General features: G+C 36.0%; 4 protein-coding genes across 4 annotated transcripts; 2 read left to right on the top strand and 2 right to left on the bottom strand.

The window, feature by feature from the left end:
- Positions 1 to 2,178: 2,178 nt before the first annotated feature.
- Positions 2,179 to 7,153, bottom strand: LOC114357218 (zinc finger protein 2 homolog). Its single transcript, XM_028310737.1, has 6 exons — positions 6,925 to 7,153; positions 5,999 to 6,848; positions 5,605 to 5,787; positions 4,575 to 4,728; positions 4,114 to 4,260; positions 2,179 to 3,670 (listed from the first exon to the last, which is right to left on the bottom strand). The coding sequence occupies exons 1-6, from the start codon at positions 7,057 to 7,059 to the stop codon at positions 3,379 to 3,381; spliced, it is 1,761 nt and encodes a 586-aa protein (XP_028166538.1). The 5' UTR covers positions 7,060 to 7,153; the 3' UTR covers positions 2,179 to 3,378.
- A 167-nt stretch (positions 7,154 to 7,320) lies between these two features.
- On the top strand, positions 7,321 to 10,142 carry IKKbeta (inhibitor of nuclear factor kappa B kinase subunit beta). The gene has a single exon (XM_028310641.1). It carries the CDS (start codon positions 7,411 to 7,413, stop codon positions 9,748 to 9,750), a length of 2,340 nt encoding a protein of 779 aa, XP_028166442.1. The 5' UTR covers positions 7,321 to 7,410; the 3' UTR covers positions 9,751 to 10,142.
- A 129-nt stretch (positions 10,143 to 10,271) lies between these two features.
- On the bottom strand, positions 10,272 to 11,996 carry mei-218 (meiotic 218). Its single transcript, XM_028310943.1, has one exon. The coding sequence runs from the start codon at positions 11,994 to 11,996 to the stop codon at positions 10,272 to 10,274; it is 1,725 nt and encodes a 574-aa protein (XP_028166744.1).
- Positions 11,997 to 14,353: 2,357 nt separating this feature from the next.
- LOC114357124 (helix-loop-helix protein delilah) lies at positions 14,354 to 15,046 on the top strand. The gene is given in 2 exon segments (XM_028310603.1): positions 14,354 to 14,437; positions 14,440 to 15,046. Coding segments are annotated over 2 exon segments (561 nt in total). The 3' UTR covers positions 14,917 to 15,046.
- The last annotated feature ends 6,156 nt before the right edge of the window (positions 15,047 to 21,202 follow it).

Genomic DNA, 21,202 nt, shown 5'->3' with positions numbered 1-21,202 from the left:
TCCTGGAATCTCCTTATGAGGGCACGTGCCCTAGCGCCTTCAGATTCGATTTGGATCTTACAGCCATCAAAATAGAACACAATTTTAATGCTTCGCCTTTCATTTTCGCGAAGAATCCTACGCGCGAATTGAATGTGACTTACGCCTAGCCAGAACATTATGCTAAGTAGATCGTACTTTCTCGTTCAGTTATGAGTAAATAAATATTTTAATTAATTTTTAATATATGGTCATTTACTTATTCAGGTATATTTATGTGATACACCAACGGATTTCGCGTCATTACTCGAGTTACCTACCTAGAAAGCTTTCCAGCAATAAGACCGCCTTAATTTTCTTTTTGTTGTAGGTATGCGTAAATAAGCCATGATAAAGTAGATCGAAACATTAAAGAGACTTTCTTTTATATTGTACGTCTTTTAATCCGAATAACATAATATAACATAGTTCAATTATCATTTCTTCATTCCTCAGGAAACAAGTGAGTGAACGTTTTCCCTCTTAGTTTCCTCCGTTCAGGCTTTCCTTAAATTTCCTCGTTCACTCTTCCGTTGTTTCATAAGTTCACTCAGTTTTCTCGGTCTATCTCTTTCACACTAAAACAGTAACCGATTTTGCAGTCTCTCTCACTCGTATAAGTTTAGTAATCAATTCATGTATAATTCTTAAATCGTCATTCAGTACCCGGAGCACGAATAAATATCGTTCTCGTGTGGTAGGATTGATGGTAATCATAGAGCAATGAATAGGAATCGTTTATTGATGATTTTAATCGTTTATTTCGTGTTAAATAAAAACGCCTGCTACGGTTGATTATGGAATATGATTACGAGAGTTATTAGTGCTTAGGGGCACTGAACTCTACACCTCATATTATAATGGTTGATCCTAAAGGACATCATCCATTTTGGTCCAAAATCAAAAGTGCCGGCCAAAAAATAAAAGTGCTGTATTCTGATAGAATACGTCCGCCTTAGCATTTATTACTATGGCACCAAAACTGTAGCACCACTGTGCATCGTAGTATTTGAGCTCTAAAAATATATGAAACGACTGACTTTGATCTCAAATACTACGATGCACAGTGGTGCTACAGCTTTGGTGTCATAGTAACAAATACTAAGGCGGACGTATTCTGTCAGAATACAGCACATTTTTTTTTATTGGCCGACATTTTTGATTTTGAACAAAAAATGTATGAATCGTCGATGAATTTTAGATCTCAAATACTCGACGCACAGTGGTGCTACAGCTTTGGTGCCATAGTAATAAATGCTAAGGCGGACGTATTCTGTCAGAAGACAGCATTTTTTGTTATTGGCCGACACTTTTGATTTTGAACAAAAAATGTATGAATCGTCGATGAATTTTAGATCTCAAATACTCGACGCATAGTGGTGCTACAGCTTTGGTGCCATAGTAACAAATGCTAAGGCGGACGTATTCTGTCAGAACACAGCACTTTTTTTTATTGGCCGACAATTTTGATTTTGAACAAAAAATATATGAAACGTGGATGATGTCCTTTTTGTTTCTTAATTTTATAACGTAAGCATTTACCGAAACTTAAAATTCATCGGTCTAATACGAGTATAAAAGTGCACGTTTCTAAAAATTCTAATGTCACCTTGTTGTTAACGTGAACTTTTTATTTTGTTCCGAGCCCTCTTTGTAGGTAGGTTTGTAAATAGGTTGTTCCTGAAATTAACGTTTTCGAGCAACAAACGTCAATAAAATTCCGTTTGTTGTATGGATTGTTTTCAGAACTTTATTGTATTTATATGGACTTCAAACAACACCAACCAACCGTAAGCGGTTGCAAGTTTTCTTTGCTACTACAATCATGTAGGTCCTTAATACTTAAAAAATATAACTTAAAAACGAAACAGCATAAAATAAATAAAACCATATTGATGGGTGTATCTATTAGTGTATTTCATAATGCACCAAATTACAAACAAATAAATGGAAACCTAACTTAATATAAATAAAGTACCAATTGAAATAAATTATTTTTTGTACAAGATTAAATGCATCCAGCTTTACCTATTACAATAACACAATAAAATTTGTCTTTACATTTGGGCCAATCCGTTGAACCAACTCACAATTAATTTCGATTAACTACTAAAACAATATTTACAAATAAAATGGGTATTAAGTATTTAATTTATTAACATTCATAAGTATTAGGGACTCGAGCGAGACACAATCCTTTGCGTCACCGAATCGTCTCATATGTTGTTGAATATACAAATTGGTAGTTGATATCTTGACACCATCAGCCAAGACACAACTTCTCGAAAAACACTTCATGTAAAATTTTTATCACATATCTGCAAAATAAGTTTGCACGATTTAAAACCGAGTTTCGAGTATTTCAAGGGCCCGCATACGATGTTCGGTCATGACACGAGACGCCCCGAAGACCATGTCGTAAAACAGGCCTTAGAATGCCAAATAATAAGAAAGGTAGAGGACGCCCAATGGCCACCTGGCGGTCCACGGTGACTTAAGAGCGTGGCCAGAAAAATATTTCGACAACCCAGGACTCCTCAGAACACGGAGAGCCGACCCCAAATAATGGGAAAAGGAGCCAGGGAAAAAAGAGAACCGATTTTCGTATCATTTCAGAAAACCAGTTACAGAGACCATAAACATTTTCTATATTAAGTAAATAATGAACGTAACTAACAAAGTCTTCGATGTTGGAAACTAACAATCTTAAATATTATGACAGCCAACTTAAATATGTATTGTAGTTAATACCTGCTAGTGTAATTTGTGAGCAATTGCATAAATAAGAGATTAGAAGTCCATCCATATTACAATACTTTTATAATCGCATAGCCAAATATAAATACCTAAATGAAATTATTTCAAATCGCATAACAATTAATAATTGTGAATTAATTTTAGAAATACTTTAGGTGTTTATTACAACAAAACAGACAATTTTATACTAATCGTTTTAATAATGATTGATTATATTATTATATCTTAAGTTCGCTTAGCGACGTGTTAACTACTTCTTAAGTAAATCTTATTATAAAACATTGTAAAATTGTATAACTAGTGAGAGAGAATAAGGCATCTTATACACTACCATTTGTTTGTGAAACAGCAGTGCTTCCTAAAGCTTTAGTTTTAAAACAACTTGACTAATTACTTACTTATTTAATTAAACACTATAAGAGACTTGACTCAGCAGAAATTACATTTGGAATAAAAGAATAACATTTGGACAATGAAAGACAAAACTAGTAACTATTAAAATAAATAAAAAAAATTAAGTCTTAATTGAGACTTCATTCAAATAAACTGAAATATTATGTAAATCAACCTTAAATAAAAACATTGACCTATTTTCTCAGTCCCTCAATTATTCTCATCCGGACTGATATTAATAGTGATGTCTCCCGCGTGTCCATTCTTATCGAGTCCGTTCCTGTTGATCCTGATGATGATGGTCGGGTCCACATTGTCTTTGGGGAACTCCTTTCCCTCTGTGGGCTCGCTCGGATGATCATTGGGCTTTAGCATCATTACAGGCGCGAGGTTATCCTTCCCTACTGGGATTGTGGCGAGTTGGTCTCCGTTAACGTAGTGAACCGGGTAGTGCTGCTTTAATTCACTCTTGAGTCTGAACCTCATTTCGCAAACTGTGCATCTGTGGAGAGAAGAAAAATAAGTTTAGTTTTGGATTGCTTGCTGGTTAGGATCAATTTTACTAGGAATTAAAGTGGCGATGTTATAACTGGCCATATTAAAAAAGTTGCTTGATCCCTTTCCCTGCTGGATGGACCAAAGAACTCATAAAATAGATGTTCTCTGAAATCTTGTCAACAATTTCAACCCTATTATATTGTCAACAAGTCTCTTACTGATAAATGACTGGTATATTATATTGTGTTTTGGCTCGAAGGTAACAGCTTTCATCCTGCTTGCTCAGATACTGAAACTGACTGGTATTATGTTCTGTACAAGACTGTCTTCTAGGACCAAAAAGTTAATATACTTAGCGAAAGAATATTAACTTTATGGATAGGACACTGGTATTAGCTGGTCCATAATCCAGAAGATAGAAGAACGAGTTTCTATTAAGATACTGACTGGTATATGTTCTGGCCGACGTGCTGCCGCGTGTGCTTCACGAGGTCGTTACTCTGCGTGAAGGCGCGCTCGCAGTACGCGCACTTGTACGGCTTCTCGCCCGTGTGGATGCGCGCGTGCCGCTTCAGGTGGTCCTTGCATGTAAACCTGCAACAGGGAACTTACAGTCGCGATGCCGGGAAATGGAATCGAATTGTTTTAACGCAATTGACATTCGTGAAAGGGACTATTGGGGAGTTAGCATTAATAATTCGATATCTTTAGATTTAGACTTTTAATTTTTAAACCTGAAAATCCTGTTACTTTTCAGCTACAAAATATTTTCAGTTGCTCAAAAGAACTTATAATTATTTATTAGAAGTAAATTAACTACTCTACGATAGAATCCTATTGTTATACAAAATCTATAGGAGTCACGATTTTGATTGGTGGTGTCAACTACCCTAATTCTTGACACTTACCGCATATTACAAGTATCGCAACCGAAAGGTCGCAGACCCAAGTGAATGAATTTGTGCTTCTTCAAGGACGTCGGCTTCGTAAAGGAGGCACCGCATTCGTCGCACTTGTAGGGGTGGATGTTAGTATGCGTTGTCATGTGGCAAGTCATTTGACCTGAAGATGACAGTAAGCATTTGTATAAATAAAGCGTGAACTTTGGGAAGCAGAAGGTGAAAAAAAGAAACATTTATAAGACTTTCTTAATTTTTTTTGTTTTTATAACTGTTGTTGCTTTTTTTCTCATAAATCTGAACAAGGACTAATTGGTCATCTGAGATGAAATCGTAAATATACAGGGTGTCCCAAAAACAATGGATAACCCTGTAACCATCGATAGGCCTCGCCATGGTCTCCCTAACGTCCAATTTTGACCCCAGTAAAAATATCACCGTTTTCAAGATTTTTAAGTTTTTGTGCATTTTTAGAAAATTGCCACCTTCAATTACTTTTTCTCATGCCATTTCTACAAATGAGGATAATTTTCAATCTAGTTTTTTTCCTTATCACAAGGGATAGTTGGGCTATCNAGTAATCGAAGGTGGCAATTTTCTAAAAATGCACAAAAACTTAAAAATCTTGAAAACGGTGATATTTTTACTGGGGTCAAAATTGGACGTTAGGGAGACCATGGCGAGGCCTATCGATGGTTACAGGGTTATCCATTGTTTTTGGGACACCCTGTATGTGAATAATATTTCCTATTACTACAAAGGTCGAGATTTATTTCATAGGAATAAAAGGAAATAAAGAAATTGTATTGACCATTGAATTGAGTTCAATGGTCAATCCAATTTTTTTATCATTGTCTTTTTACACTGTGTATTTTTTTATTTATTTGGAAAGGTACACCAACCAACAATGCATGTAGGTACATATACAAACCAAATATATACTTACTCTATTTAAAAAAATACAGTTGAGAAGAAACTGAATTTATCAAGCATGTCTCAAAAATACAAAACATCAAAGAAAACATGTTTGTTAACATACCTTTGGTAGAAAAACTCTTAGGGCAGAGCTTGCAGGCGAAAGGTTTGAGGCCTGTGTGGCGCATCATGTGCTGTCTTAGATTGGAGCTGTTGTGGAAACCCTTGCCACACTGGGAGCACAGGTATGGAGTCTCTCCAGTATGGATTCTAATGTGGTCTTTCAGGCTGCATAACTGATTGAAAGCTGTAACAATGTTTGATATATGTCATAAAGACAAGCATTAAAAAAGTAATTCAAAATGAGAATGGAAAGGACCCCACACTCAAAGTTGGCACTTTTTTACTTACAATATTATTCATAATATTCATAATGTGCCTATAATCATCCAGTATGGGCTGCTTTATCAGTATCACATTATGGTTTTGTATGAATAAACAGTTTTTAAAATAGTTACCTTTTCCACAAACCTGGCAATTATATGGTTTAACTGAATCATGTGACTTTAGGTGTACTTGCAACTGGTCAGCTCTTGAGTACATCTTAGGGCACTTGGAGCAGGAGTACTGTTTGACCGCACTGTGCAAGTTTATATGCCTTGTCAACAATGTCTTAGTGCTAAACTCTTTATGACATGTATCACACTTGTATACTGCAAGTGTTTTGTTATCTCTATGTTTTTTCAAATGTATCGCTAGTGACCTGCTTTTACTAAAAACTCTCTCACATTCAGGACATGGGAATTTTTCCTCACCCTCAATTTTAACCTCAACGACAGAGTGAAGCTTCATGTGGTCCAAAAGAAGAGGCTCAGTTTCAAAAACCTCTTCACATATTTGACACCTGTTATAGTTTTTACAACATTTAGCTAGATGTTTTTTCAATGTAGACTGCTTTGGAAAAGTTTTCCCACAAAAGCCACAAGGTACAGCCGGTTTGTTGTGTGATGCCAGATGCTTCAAAAATCTTTTTTCTCTTTTGTACTCCTTGCTGCACAAATTACATTGATAATTTTTTTCACTACACGCTTTTTCTTCATATTCTTTTTCTTCAATTTCCTGTTTAGGGGCATCATTATCAACATCTACGCCTGGCACAAAATCATCATAATGTTCTGCATAATCATCTTCATTTTTAAGTTCAACTTCAAAATTCTCATGTTTTATTTCGGCTCCAAGGCGACTTTCCAGCAATTTTCTGTACTCTTTTTCAGTTTGAATGGCTTGTTTCCGAAAGTTGAACAAAAGCTGAAGAAGTCTAGCGCAATCTTGACAAAGGTTTTGTGGCAGTCCATCTTCCCTTGACACCTACACAAAAGATTAATAAGTAACATAGTTACAGAGCTTATGTTTCAATTATTAAACTTAATTAACAGTACTTTACCTGTAATGAAAAACACTCCGTCAACACATCAGCTAACGGTAGGTTGCACTCTTCTTCTATTTTAAAGGGTTCGTACAAATTTACAAACGCCTTATTTCCTTTCATACACGTACGGCAGGAAAAACTAGTCTCCATTATTTTAAATCTAGAATCTATATCAAAAACAAGTCTTTTATAACATTTTCTAATTCAAATACAGAAAAAAACACAACAAACACGACTTTTTTTTCGTAAAATCTGTCAAATCAAATGTCAATATTTTTGACACTTTCCGTTCCAACTCATGCATTTAATGTTCTGCTGCATAGTTTTTTTTTACTTTGAGCAACTAAACGCAAGACAAGTCGACTATTTGACAGATTTCTTTCAGATTGACAGAAAACTAAACGGAAAAACTGTGGGGATCTCCGTGTTTCTATTTTGGTTCGTTTCGTAAATCTATCTGGTTTTAGTTAATTAAAATATCTTCATTTAAAATATACTAAAATGGACAATTTAGTGTTTATTGGTGACTGGATTAAAGATAGAGTACTAGGTTCAGGCAGCTTTGGTGTAGTTGTGCTGTGGAAACATCAAAAAACTCAAGAACGACTTGCTATTAAAACGTGTAAATGGGGTGATGAACTCACTGAAAAACACAAAGAAAGATGGACTAAAGAAGTAGAAATGTTACAAAACTGTCAGAACCCCAACATAGTAGGAACAAAACAGTTACCTCCCGAATTCAAGGAGGGGTTAAAGCCTGTAAATCCATCAAAACTTCCAATATTGTGTATGGAGTATTGTGCTGGGGGAAATTTAAGACAATACCTAAATTTACCAGAATCTTGCAATGGCTTGAGAGAAGTCCAAGTCCGTCAAATACTTGGTGATATGAGAAGTGCACTGCAGTTTCTACATCATAATAAAATAACACACAGGGATGTTAAGCCAGAGAATATTGTTATTCATGTTTTGGATGATCCAGGAAATATGGACAATGGATTGCAAGGTAAGAAGAAAGTTACATACAAACTTATTGATCTTGGATATGCCAAAGAAATTGACTCAAACTCAGTTTGTGCCAGCTTTGTTGGAACATTGCAGTACTTGGCGCCTGAGATTTTTTACAGTAAGACATACAGCAACTCTGTAGATTTTTGGTCTTTTGGACTTCTCGCTTTTGAGGTGATATGTGGCACACGGCCATTTTTGCCTTTTATGGCTCCAGTGCAATGGATGCATCATGTAAAAGCCAAAACACATGACAATATTTGCATTTATGAAACTTTCCATGGTGATATTAAGTATTCAAATGAGATGTTTCCTGAAAATTTTATAAGTAAGCCACTTAAGGCCTCTCTAGAGCAGTGGTTAAAGGTTGCTTTGGAGTGGGACCCCAAGCTAAGAGGCAGAGATGCTCCCTCAAAAGTCACATTTAACATACCCTCAGAAGAGAAAGAAACATCTAGTAATGTAGTTATATTTAATCTTTTGGAAACCATATTAAGTAAGAAGATTATGAAGGTATTTTCAGTTGCTACATTGACTCATTATGCTTATGAAATTGATGATAAAACCACAGCTTTTATGTTAAAGAAGTGGATTCAAGATGACACACACATTCCAGTGGAAGAGCAAATATTGATTTCACAGAATTATGTGATCACTGATGGTGAAGATACTGTTATGAAATATTGGGACGAAAATAGCATTTCTGTATATCTCTACAACAAACAATATTTAATAGAAGAGAAATCAGATATTATAGTGCCAGAGATTGTACAAAGGTCTTTAAAACCTTCATTACCAGTTGAGCTGATACAAAACTTCAAAAATTGTCAGTTGCTACACAGAAATGGCTTCTACTTTGTTATGTCTCAAATGGAATTGTATGATTCACTGATAAAAGGCTTATTTGTTAGAGCAGAGTCATTAAAAAATGAAAGCAAAGAACTAGTTTTGAGACATAATTTTGTTGATAAAAACATTGGAAAACTTCATGTAAAGGAAGAAACTTTAAAAAAGTTTACTACAATGGGAAAAGAACATGTGCAAAATTTAAAAGCGAATGGAGTTGGAACCAATCTATTAGGTGGATTTGAAAAGTTATTTAAAGAAGCTGATGAACTGAGTGATGATATCAGTAAATTACAAAATGCTTGGTCTCAACTGACTGTCAGGCTGGAATCAGCAGCTAGACGTAGAATAGAAGGACTATCTACAGATCTTAATAATTTTATTTCAAAATTTAATTATCAAGCACTTTTTACCAAAGGACAAACAGTGTATGTATCCTACAAGAAAATTGAAAATTATAATGATAGCAAAGGAAGAGACAAAATTAGTGATGTCATACAACTCATTAAAGATTGCTTCAAACTAAGGAATAAAATTTTGATGGAAATTAGAAATCAAAGATTCTACTGCAGCATTAAAGATCTGAGTATTGAATTATCTAAAATTTCGGAAATTATTACAAATGCATCAAATTTTTCTGAAACATTAGACAGTCACTCAAATTCCCTCACTGATAAACTATCCAACTGTATGTGGTCAACCATAAGTCTCTTGAGCAGTGATGCTCACAATTTAGTAGATCTTCCTTACAGTGTAGTCTCGATTCAAAAAAGTAACTTTAAAATTGGAGAACCAGTATCTACACACTGTATGAAAATGGTCCAAAGCACAAATAGAGTTGAAGAAGATGAGAATCTTAAGTCTCTCATTGAAGAAAGTTTAACATTGAGACAAAATCACATTAAGCTCACTGAAAAGTTTAAGACATCCAAAAATTATTTACACAATAAAGCAAAATTGGACTTCAGTTTTTTGGCTGAAGATTAAATTATTTGGATATGTATGTGTTGATAAAAGTAGCTGTTACTCATAACGACATTACTTATCATTATATTGTGTTGTGCTTTCTTAGTAATGTACTTAATGTTTAAATGTGCCTTACTTTAATGAACTATAATTTTTACTAAAACATAATTGTAGGAGAAGATGTTATTTTAATATGATTACTGTTGCTCTAAATAATGTGCAATAAATTGTATTATTGTAGGCACTAATATATTTTTTAAATCTACATAAATACAAATACATAATATATTCTAGTCTTAGGTAATGTTATTTTGCTATAAGGATTTTAATAATATTTTTGGTGCTATGAGAATTTATATGAAAGTTTTGCATTGTTTTCAATTATGTACTTTTGTGTGTCACTATTATTTTAAATGTTGAGATTATCAATTTAAAACAAAATGTTAAAAATAAAATTTATTATTTAAATTATAACTTTGTTCTTATTCATACTACATTAAAGGTATTAAAAGTAAATCTGAAATAGGCAAAAACTGAACATTCTATTTATCGTAGCAATTACCAGTAAATTCTTCTAACCAAATTATAAATTGGTTGAATATTTTTTGCAATTTCTTTATATCTGCTGGTGTTTGAAGATACTCATCAGGAGCGAATCTTGGCTCTGGACTCCCACTGACATGCAACCAAATCGCAAATATTGCGTCATCTATAGTGGCAGTCGTCCGACGACATAGGCGCGCTGACGTTACGCACGTAGCCACCAATGACTCCATGCTGCCTATCGACACTCCTCTAGTCCTTTCTTTACGAGCAGCTAAAAAGTAATTCCTCAACAACGATTCCGTCGCGCCATCCAAGGAAACTTGTATCCCAGACACAAGGTCGACGTACAACGCAACATCCTTTATTGCTTGCACCTCTTCAAAAGTAACTTTTATCGGTTCCACAGAACGTTGCAATTGAAACTCGACAATTTCATCTTGATATTCACCGTAGTCGCCGCGGCAGACTGTAGCAAACACGCTAGCAACATTGTAAAGGCTTATTTTTTTAAAGTCCATCCCTTGGGCCCATACTGCTGTTCGAAGTTTAGTTCTACCGAACTCGTGTGAGATTTCTCCACTTTCTATTGCTGAAAGAATTGCAGACGTCAACTTTTGATTGTAGGTGTGCAGAGGTAAAGGCATAAAGCATACTCCACCAGAAGACCCGAGAAGTGCAGTAGACACAGTAGAATTACTTGATCCCAACGCTATTGATGTATCGGCTAACTTCGCACCTTCTTCCATTAGTGTTCCTACGATGCTGGTATCCAGACCCGCCGCCAAGACATGAATGATGCTTGAACCGGTCACCATGTTGGCCTTCAGACTCGTCAAACTCATCAGAAGACTTATTTTAAGATGCATAAAGCAGTTCAGTGGACATACATTTACGCCTATTGAAGATGCTAGGCAGTATATAAACTTCCAAGGTATGCCGTCGCAAATGTTGTATAACTCGCTGATGTCTGCTGGGACAGCCGATGTCATAGGGGCTGGTAAGGCCACGACTTCTTCCAAAGACCATACATCCATTGTCTTCTTCAAAATTGTGGCGGTGATGCTGAAAACTGATCCGAGCTTCAGCTTGATAATCAAATCATCGACTATTTTGAACTTTCTTATCAGCAATTCTTGTTTTACTTTAAACGTTGCGATAACTTGCTCTCCGCATCTTCTCAGTCCACTGTTTTCAAAGAGAACGCTTCTACAAATGTAACATTTCGGCGGTGTTTTTGGTATATAGGGCACGATAACTTCATTGCCGTCACACTGCTCTGGGCAAGACCAAACTGTGTGATAAACAGAGGGCATAGGTTTTGAGATGTCTAAAAGCAACCCTTGAAACTGGACAAGACCAGGGTATGATCGTGGATTTAATCCAACTAATAATCGTGGTAAAGCCCTTAATCTTACATTTACAGCTACTTGTGTAACTTGGACATCGCTTAACAAATCATTTCCTATTGATTTTAAACATGCATACAGTATTTTGTTGCAGGAACGTTGAAACTTTATAGGTTCATCCAATAATAACTTTCCAACGCACGGGGAATGGTTCAGTAAATCCATTACATCTATTTCTAAAATATATCTCAACGGGGGACACTTGCATACTGTTTCCACGGTAAGTTGTTTTAAAAATTCTTCGCTGCGATCTCCCATGTCAAATAAAAAACGCCTTTTATCCAGGTAGAGCAAAAGCTCGGCTTGCAATTCCATTGCGAATTTCCCAACGAGGCTTGATAACGTTTAATTTTATTAATATTTCTGCCTAAAGTTTGAAAGTTCAAAGATTCAAATGATTTCTTTTTTTTTAATACGCGCCAAATTATACTTACCTGGGTCATTCCATAAAAATCTGTATATTTTCGACGTCATTTAGTCCGTAACTTTTTTAAGATGCTTTTGAATACTTTATTAGTGTAAATTATTGTTTATTAATTAATTATGTTATGTCTAAAAGGGCCAGTCATTTTATGATTTATTTTAGGAGAAATTATAATTTTCTATTTTTTCATACTACATTACTCCTATATGACTTCCAATAAAGTATAAAACTTTTAGCCATAACATTTATAGATAAGTTAATACACATAATGTAGTTGTTTTGTTATTATCACTATATACAAAACATCATTCCCTAACTAGTAATTTAGTCCCAAGTGCCATTTAAAGTTAGGGCCTGACGCTCTAGGGACTGACGATTTGGAGTAAAACTTAACACAAATGCAGATTAACTTTATATTATAAGATGCTTAATACCATGTGCCGAAAATAGCCAAAAAACTACACGTAAATACTATTAAATTATATACAATTTCCTATTATAATCAATACAGCTACTCAACTAGGGACTGACGAAGTGACTGGATTAACACATGTTTCGGTAACAACTGTCACGTTTGCACTAATTCAAAAAACGGCTACCGCAAAGCCAGTATGGTCTGAGGATAACTTCGTATCGTACTTTAAACTCAACTAAATGTCATTCACTCTAAATACATATTAAAGCGCAAAATTATAAAATCAGTGCGTGGCGAGGGAATGACGCTAAAAACTGTAGACTCTTTTTCAACTAAAGAAAATCAAATTATTGTTTATTGAAACCGCAAAATATTAATAGAATTTGGTGTAATATACATTTAAATAGATTATTCGTTAATTAAAACAAAGGATAAAGTTGATGTTTTTATAAATGTGGGTCCCAAAACACAAACTTTTGGAGTACGGACATGCCTAGGGAATGACGTTTTGGGTCATTCAAAAGGAATTTAAGATGTTTTAAAAATAGTTTCAAAAAATATAAATGGGTGATGAATAAAGCACATTGCGAGCTGTTATTTAACAATTTTGGAATAAAATATTAACAAATATTTCATGTGAAATGTGGCGCGGACTAAGAGTTGACATATTTTTGTGGAATGACCCACCTATGGTTTTTTATTAAATGCTAAAAAAAGCAAAGGCGTTTGCTAGTACAGTTTTATCAGTTTTCTTGTGAATTTTGTTTTAAATTCCCAGCCGGCTTTATCGTTACTTATTCAGTCAGTAGTTTAATCGTGATACTATATTTTTTATTTTACCTAACAATTATTACGAAATTGATGAATATTAACTTATCTCAAAGTCTGAAAATTTTAGATTTTTCTCAATACTTACGCAGGCAATAAGCAGGTAGGTTCTAACAACTGAAACTAAGTAGGTACTCTTATTTTGGCACGAGTTCTCTTGTAGACCTCTTATTTATTACGAATATTATGAACCTCTTCCTAATTCCATTATAATGACCATTATTGTTGTGACATTATTAGGCGCCTACACGGTAAACTTTTGCCCACGCGTTGTTCAAGCCCAAGCAAGGTCGGTAAACAATTAGCCATCGGCAATATAGGTGTGACAACGGAAACGCCGAATCGAGCAGTGATTCGGACTTTATCTTCTTAAAAGCAAGCAACTATACCTACTTGCATAAAATAAGGTTTACTGCTCGCTTGTTCATTCATTGTGACCGGGTACACTTAGCTACAAAAGTTTTCTGAAATTGTAGTTGGAAAAGGTCTAAAATATTTTGGCTCTCGACTTTTTATTCACGAATTAATTTTATTGGGTCCTAAACATTAGCGGTTAATAAATCATAGAATAATAATAAGAAGTAAAGTAAAAAAGTAAAAGTAAAAAATGTTTTATTTGACGAAACAGAGCGAAGTACTGTTAAAAACGAAACTTGGTTTTGCTGTCGCTCATGAAGAGCTTTAAGCACTGCTGTCATTAACGTAAAAGGGGAATTTACTTCGTGATGTGTAGTGTTTATAGTGTGTTTATACAAAGAAATATTCAGTGTCGGATTGAAATGCGACTTACAACTTTTACGTCTTAAATTCGCGGAAGATATTTTTATGTGCTAGCAATATTTTTTGTTTTGGTGCCCCCCAAGACGTTGATGCTCTAAGCAATTTGCTTATGGGTAATTCGCCAGTGACAAAAATCCGAAAGCAAGTAAGGTACCTCTTCATTATAGTGACTAATCGTTCGATTGACGGTAAGTAAAGGAATAAGCGTTTTGATAGCGAATGTACATGAACGGAGCGGGGCAAGTGGGCGGAGTGAGCGTATTTTTCAAGCGGAATTCGGGCGCGGGCGGCAACGTCGCGTGGGGCGGCCGCGCGCTCCGCACTCCATGCCCGAGCACGACAAGTACCAGCTGCGTCCGCGCGCCGCGAGGGCCCGCGAGCCGCGCGCGCGCCGCACGCCGCAGCCGCTCAGCAAGTACCGCAGGAAGACCGCCAACGCGCGCGAGCGCAGTCGCATGCGCGAGATCAACCGCGCCTTCGAGACGCTGCGCCGCGCCGTGCCCGCCGCCGCCATCACCGGCAACCCCGTCCCCTGCGAGAAACTCACCAAAATAACCACGCTCCGCCTCGCCATGCGCTACATATCGGCCCTCTCCGCCGCCCTCCGGGACTCCGAGACCGAGCCGCGGCCCGAGCGCTGGCCCTCGCCCTTCTGCTCGGACCTGTCCGAGTTCTCGACGGAGCTGGAGCAGGAGACCACGTCGGAGTTCGCGGAGGACTCGCTGTCGCCCTTCGACTCGTTCTTCGCGGAGTTCGACTGCGAGTACATCGACAGGACATTTGCGTGACAGTGAAGTGATGTGTGTTCAGCTCACGGGACTGATGTTTTATCAAATTAGGTATTTGTAATTCACTCTGCCATATTACAAATATTAACTATTATTTTACTTTTATGAAAGATGTATTTTTGAGATTTATTTATTTTTATAATAAAAGTTGTTATTGTTACTGTAATTTCTAATTTTAAACATATTTTTTGTGTTCTCTGTCGTGATCTTATTCTGTGCTAAAAGAACCAAAACTAGCTCGAGTCACTTTGCATTTTCTGCGACTTCGTTTGGCTTCTTTGTGCCTATCAATTAAAAATAATTATTAAAAGCGTTAATATAAATTGTTATGGTTTAACTCTGGATAGAAACCTTCCTACTTAACTACAATTTAACATAATTATATAAAAACAACATACTTACAGGGTAGAATTCTCTCAGGCAGGATTACTTACCTGCTCTACCTAGGACTTACTATTTCAACTAAGAGAGTTTATTCTAACTAAATGGCGCGATGTTACTTTATGCCTCTATAACTTGGTATTAGGACTCTACATTATGCAGCAAAATAAACTTTATATTTAGAAAAATAAGAGAGGGATATTATTAATTTGTAGAATCTCGACATGCCTGCCTGAAATTGATAAGAAATTAGCTTGACTCTACTTAATGCATGTAGGTATTTATCATAAAAAGTATATATAAGTTGGATAACTACCTACTTGTAAAACCGAGTTCTAGTAGAGTAATGATTTATATATATATATATTTCTGACACAAGAGGCGCACATAAACGACCTAAAGAACAAAACTTACCTACATTTTAATTCTAATACTGCGTTACAGAAAGAAACAGCTCAGGAAACTGGGTCATCGTCAGGAACAGGACATTCGTCTACATGCCAAACTCCGTAGAATAATAAAGGAAATGACCAAAATTCATTGCCCAATGCTCCCGTACCCAAGTTGCCCAATGATGTGGAATGATCACTTATGTAAATCATCGCCTCCGGAAGCGTGGGCCAGGTCTCGCCAACAAAGTCCCATTTCGCGACGATCCCAAAGAGAATAGAACCTTGTGTCAGCAAGCCGACAGCTCCGCCTATGTACCCACGCGGATCGATCTCTCTCATTGTTCTAAAGGCAAGTTGTTATTGGATAAACGTTTTAGTTTTTTGTTAAGGTCCATGACAAATTAAGTTCTTTTTTTCTGATGATTACTCCGGAATCTTGATATTTTCTATCTACCCTTCCTTTCAAGTTAGCTAACCTGCCAAAAATATTGTCTACGATAATGTACCTACCTAACTACTTATCAAACTAATCTAGAGACACTCTTACGTTAAAATCCAAAAAATATAAAAATTCCATGTAGTTTCACCTGTATCCATACCTTGCATGAAAATTAAGATGCGAAAACAAACAGAGGACTGCATATAGTTATGCGATGTCCCAAAGTTGTGTGAAAAAAAGAAAGCTCTGGTAATTGCACTGATTGATTGATGAGATTCGCGTAGAACAATCTCATGCTGGTAATTCGCTGAACTCAAGAGCGGAGACACCCACGTCCAAAGTTAATCGTCGAAATCATCAAATTGGTAATGCTCGACTACGAGTGAGGCGACTACATAAGTGCAGTCGATGTGGCACATCTTAGATTAAAGATGTTTGATAAAATGCAATGAAGCTCTGCCATGCTGCCCGTTGGCTAGGTCATTCAGATGATGTTCTAGGCGTAAATTTCGGAGCCTTCTACAGATCTTACATCTTTAGAAAGATTACCAAACAGCTAGGATACTTTTAATTGATGATACTTTAACATAAAGTCGTACGACACTATTTAGTAAAACACTAACCCCCTTACTAATAAAACTTACACGCTCGTTGAACAATGTTTTAAAGTGACGTTTAGTATGGAAATGTCATTTTAAAACAGTGTTCAACAACTGTGTAACTTTTTATTAGTAAGGGGGTAAGTAGGTACGAATTATTTTTATAATTTTTACCTAACTAAAACAATTTACCTAACTTCTTTCACTGTAGAGCTTAAGTAGGTAAAAAATACTATATTTATAACTCGATGCTTCAGCAGTATACCTACGAAGCAAAGTCGCTGCAATCCAAACAGTTTTTTATGCTTGTGTTGATCGATGTAACTCAGAACCCGATCTTGCCATTGCCCTAATCAACCGAACATCTTTCCCATCCCAAGAATGCCATCCAGGATAATTTGTGCGTCTTCAATAAGCTTTTGATTACTCCTATTTCAACATATTAAGTAGACTTTCCTTTAAAGGCGATCGCACATTCTCAATTTAGCAATGGGAATAGTTTAATCAATCCGCCATTTACTAACACTTTGATGGACAGCATTATGCCACTATCAACGCAACCGAAAATCAAAATGATATGTGGGTAAGCCGATGTCGCATCTGGAACGTATGTCATGTCATTTAATAACATAACTCAGTGGACTGTCATTCGTTCCGTATTTGGTGGGAAAGCAATCCGCTTAAACCAAAACGGGCAAGAGTTGGGATACTGCTCGTTGGTTCTTTATAGCATTACACGTCCATTGCATAAGTTTGCATTTTTAGCCTAACATAGTATGTAAGTAGATGCCAACGCAATACAAGTCCCAACTTCGGTGCTTGATTTAAGCTCAATCATTGGATTAGGTGAGGTACCCAGATAAGGACATGTTATTGTAATTTTATTAGAATCGTTTGCGAAGTTTAGGTTATAACTTAGTTAATAATAATATAGTCATTTTATATCTAGATTGTCAATCAAATTCTACTGATATAGTTACCGGTCTTATCAATGAATAAGATGTACCTAAGTAAGGTGTTTAGGAACGATTTACGTAAGTATCGTAAAATTGCAGACTTGTTTATAATAGCAACTATAAATCTAACAGGAAAATTATTTAAGTAATACGTCAAAATTAACAAGAAAACAACACAATTAACCTGAATTAATATTGGAAGAATACACAAAATTACTCATGGTAACATGAGTTGAGAGTTGTAAAGGGGTCAAAGATAAAACGGGTCCTACCTCACAGCATAATGCAGTTTATTTTTATAACTATATTAATATAAAAGCAATACTATAGCGAGAAAATGAGTAAGACATCAAAGGCGTAGGCGTCATTGAATGAATAATCTTCTCATGCATACAGATTTCTCGAAAAACATTAATTTATTTTTTCCTCAACTCGACTCTACGTTATCTTTTAATTCGGTAGGTAGGTTGATTTTTGTTACTTTTTTTGGCTCGAAGGACCATCATTAGACAACGAAAACACAAATTATGTCAAACTTCATTAATCTGTAATAGTGAAATTTTCAGATTCCATCGCGAACTCGAAAGAATTTTCTCTTCCTGAAAAAGCTCATGCCTAAATAAAAGTTATGTTCCGTCCAAAATGTGTAGGATGATTTTTACGAATAATAATCACGATTGCAAGGTCGTGTGACGTCAGTCATGCAGGTCGACATTTTTGAATATTGTGCAAAGTGCGCGGGCGGTGTCGTGGGCCGAACACGGTGTTATGGCAAAAAAGTTCCGAAGACTTTTATGTCTTTTTCGGTTGGTACAATGGACTTCGTTTTTGGCGATAAATTCGGGTCTTACACCGGATAATGTTTGCAGTGTCGTGGAATGAATTCGTCTCAGGTGGTCAGACGGTGCATGAAATATTCATAACAGCATCGTGGCTGCCTATCGTGGATGTACCTACTTAACTACTTCACCGCTATGAACCATTTTAAAAATTCGCAGTCCTATATAGCTAAATATTTTTTAGTTTCTTCACTTAGTGTTATATAAACAGCCACGTATCTAAGTGTAACTAGTTAAGCATTTTCGTATTTGTTTAAACTTAGGAGATTTGTAAACTTTTAACAAAATCAAGTTGGTGGATTTTATTACTTACTCCCTTACACATAAAAATGAAAACGATTATGAAGGTATCACACCAATATGGGGATATTTTTAAAAATATTTTAACATGGCACAAAGACATTTTATCACAAATATGGAAACCGCAAACGTAATTACGGATAATTAAAAGAACTTGGGCTGTGTGACATGTCTTAAATGAGGCCTTTGGTGTTAAAAGGGCATTGGAGTTGTTTTTTTCAATTACTGTGTATTATACTAAAGTAGACATGCCAGTTTTATAATGCCACACGTTATGCGATATTAAGTCGTTAATTGCCGCGGGTAGATAATATTTGCAGCCATATTAGGATCGGGAATATATTAGACACAGTGTTAATTTATTTCAATATTGTCTCTGGCTCTCTGCCTTACATTTTAATTGAAACTGTGTGAGCTCTACCACTAGTGATATTGCATTATTCGGAGATAAGATAGGACATAGAGCTGCTAGATTAGAGTCGTTGAACGCCTCTACCTCTACTAGGCTGTTTAAAATTTTTACCCTCCATCGAGTTTCTTTTAATTATTTTACATGAATGATGTAAAAGCGCGCAAAATAAGCTTGTTTAAAGCTCGTGAGAACGACGACTAAAACTTCTAATCTTATCAAATTACAAGATTGTTGAATTATAAACAAATCATAAACATAATATGAACACGACGTTTTATATCATCAAGTAGCAGATAAATCGCTAAAATATGTTATTTATTGTTATTTATTCAGTAGGTAGAGCCTCTCACTGCGAGTTAAGGTTTTTCTCAGTGCACTGGAGCCGTGTAATGCGTGATCAATTAAAGATAAATGTGCATTGGAAGGTTTAGTTACTCGTAATATGTTACTATTTTGTTTTGTCACTGATAAGGCATAGTGTAGACTGGTAAATTTAACGATATATTAATTTTCTGACGCATTTTTCTTTCAGGTAATGGAAAAAGAAAGAAAATTCTGCTTGTTGCCTGACTCGGAGTCTAGGTTTTTACATTTACTACTTATACAATGTAATGAATACTTTCATTATTAACAGTTCAGTAAGAAATAAATCATATAATAACAATAAAAAATAAGGACTTCAATTTTAACTGTGAAACAAAACGTCTCAGCACCAGCCAGAAATGGTATTAGGGCAATCTAACCTAGGTACTCGACATTTGTAGTGCGCTAAAAAGGAAGGACCTACACTAATAATGAATTTGGATTTGAATTTAAACTATTTTAATCTAGAAAAAACCATAACGCTCCATATTAGCTTTTAGGTAAGGCTGTGAACTGCGCCTACGCAGCGGGAGGCGCGAAGCCGGGCGCCTGCGCCGACCGCGTTGACATCTAGTGTGAGAAAAATATCCTAACCCTCACCTACATACCAAGCAGCATACAGCGCATTTCCTTCAACTCTAACCCTTTCCAATAAAGTGCTATTTCGAACTGCACGATTCCACTGATTTCTGTCAGATGATGGTAAGGATTTATGGACCTGTCTTAGTTAGATGTTCAATCATCTAGCTTACTCATCGACAACTTTTTACTCATTGTCGATGACGCGCGAATACGAAATTCAAATTAGTGCTTAGACATGCTAAAACTTTTTATGTGGGTAGGCAGCTATTTGCGTTTGTAATTAACGTGTTTCAACGTTTACGAATGCTTAATTATATCGTAACTTGTGTTTAAAATGCCTGTTTAGCCGAAAAAGGGGACACTAATCTCGGTGGAGTCACGAATTTTAATAAGGTAATGCAAAATCTAAGCATACTTTACATAGAGCCTGATTAATATTCTGTGGTAGAGCTACCAAAAGATGTTAGGTAAGTACGTAAAAAAATAGGCAGAGCTTTCAGAGTAGGTAAACAAATTCCCATTAAGTCAAATCCGGTCATAAAATCCACTATCAACCACTTAGGTACCTACCTACATAGAGGTCAGGTCAAATTACTAACTTCGTCTACCCTAGTGTTGGATGGTAGGGGTTCTCTATTAAAAGCTCGTATTCCCACGCCTCCAAAGCTCAAAACAGTTTTCTATTCCAGTAAAAATTGCTACGTGCCTGCCAGTCGCTAACGCTATCCATAATGGCAGGTTAGGATATGGTCATGCGCTCATTTTTGTTAGCGTTTATAAAGAAATACAATATGATCTATTGATCGTGAGCTTTTGCACACGTCGTGACACTCCCGATAAAACAATTTTACGTTTGCCCGTGTCAGATGCTGAGATATCCTCTATTGAGAGGTCATAGGTCCTAAAATTGCTCGTACTTTTGCAGTTCACGTGCTGTGGTCTATTTGCCAAATTACAGGGTTTGTCCACCTGACATTGTCGTATTAGGAATGGTGAACGTGTGGCCAATTGGGAAAGACGTTT

Source organism: Ostrinia furnacalis, unplaced genomic scaffold, assembly GCF_004193835.3.
Source record: "Ostrinia furnacalis isolate ACB-3 unplaced genomic scaffold, ASM419383v2 OfSCF0216, whole genome shotgun sequence".
Taxonomy (NCBI): Eukaryota; Metazoa; Arthropoda; class Insecta; order Lepidoptera; family Crambidae; genus Ostrinia; species Ostrinia furnacalis.
Note: the sequence above shows the minus strand (reverse complement) of the source record. Positions and strands in the feature narration are given on the sequence as shown.

Bases quoted from the DNA above. Each gene is read 5' to 3' on its own strand.
- mei-218 (XM_028310943.1), bottom strand. From the start codon at position 11,996: ATGGAATTGCAAGCCGAGCTTTTGCTCTACCTGGATAAAAGGCGTTTT.
- LOC114357218 (XM_028310737.1), bottom strand. From the start codon at position 7,059: ATGGAGACTAGTTTTTCCTGCCGTACGTGTATGAAAGGAAATAAGGCG. The intron at 4,729-5,604 runs GTATGTTAACAA...TGTCATCTTCAG, and splicing joins TAAGAGTTTTTCTACCAAAG to GTCAAATGACTTGCCACATG. The intron at 4,261-4,574 runs GTAAGTGTCAAG...TCCCTGTTGCAG, and splicing joins TGCGATACTTGTAATATGCG to GTTTACATGCAAGGACCACC.
- IKKbeta (XM_028310641.1), top strand. From the start codon at position 7,411: ATGGACAATTTAGTGTTTATTGGTGACTGGATTAAAGATAGAGTACTA.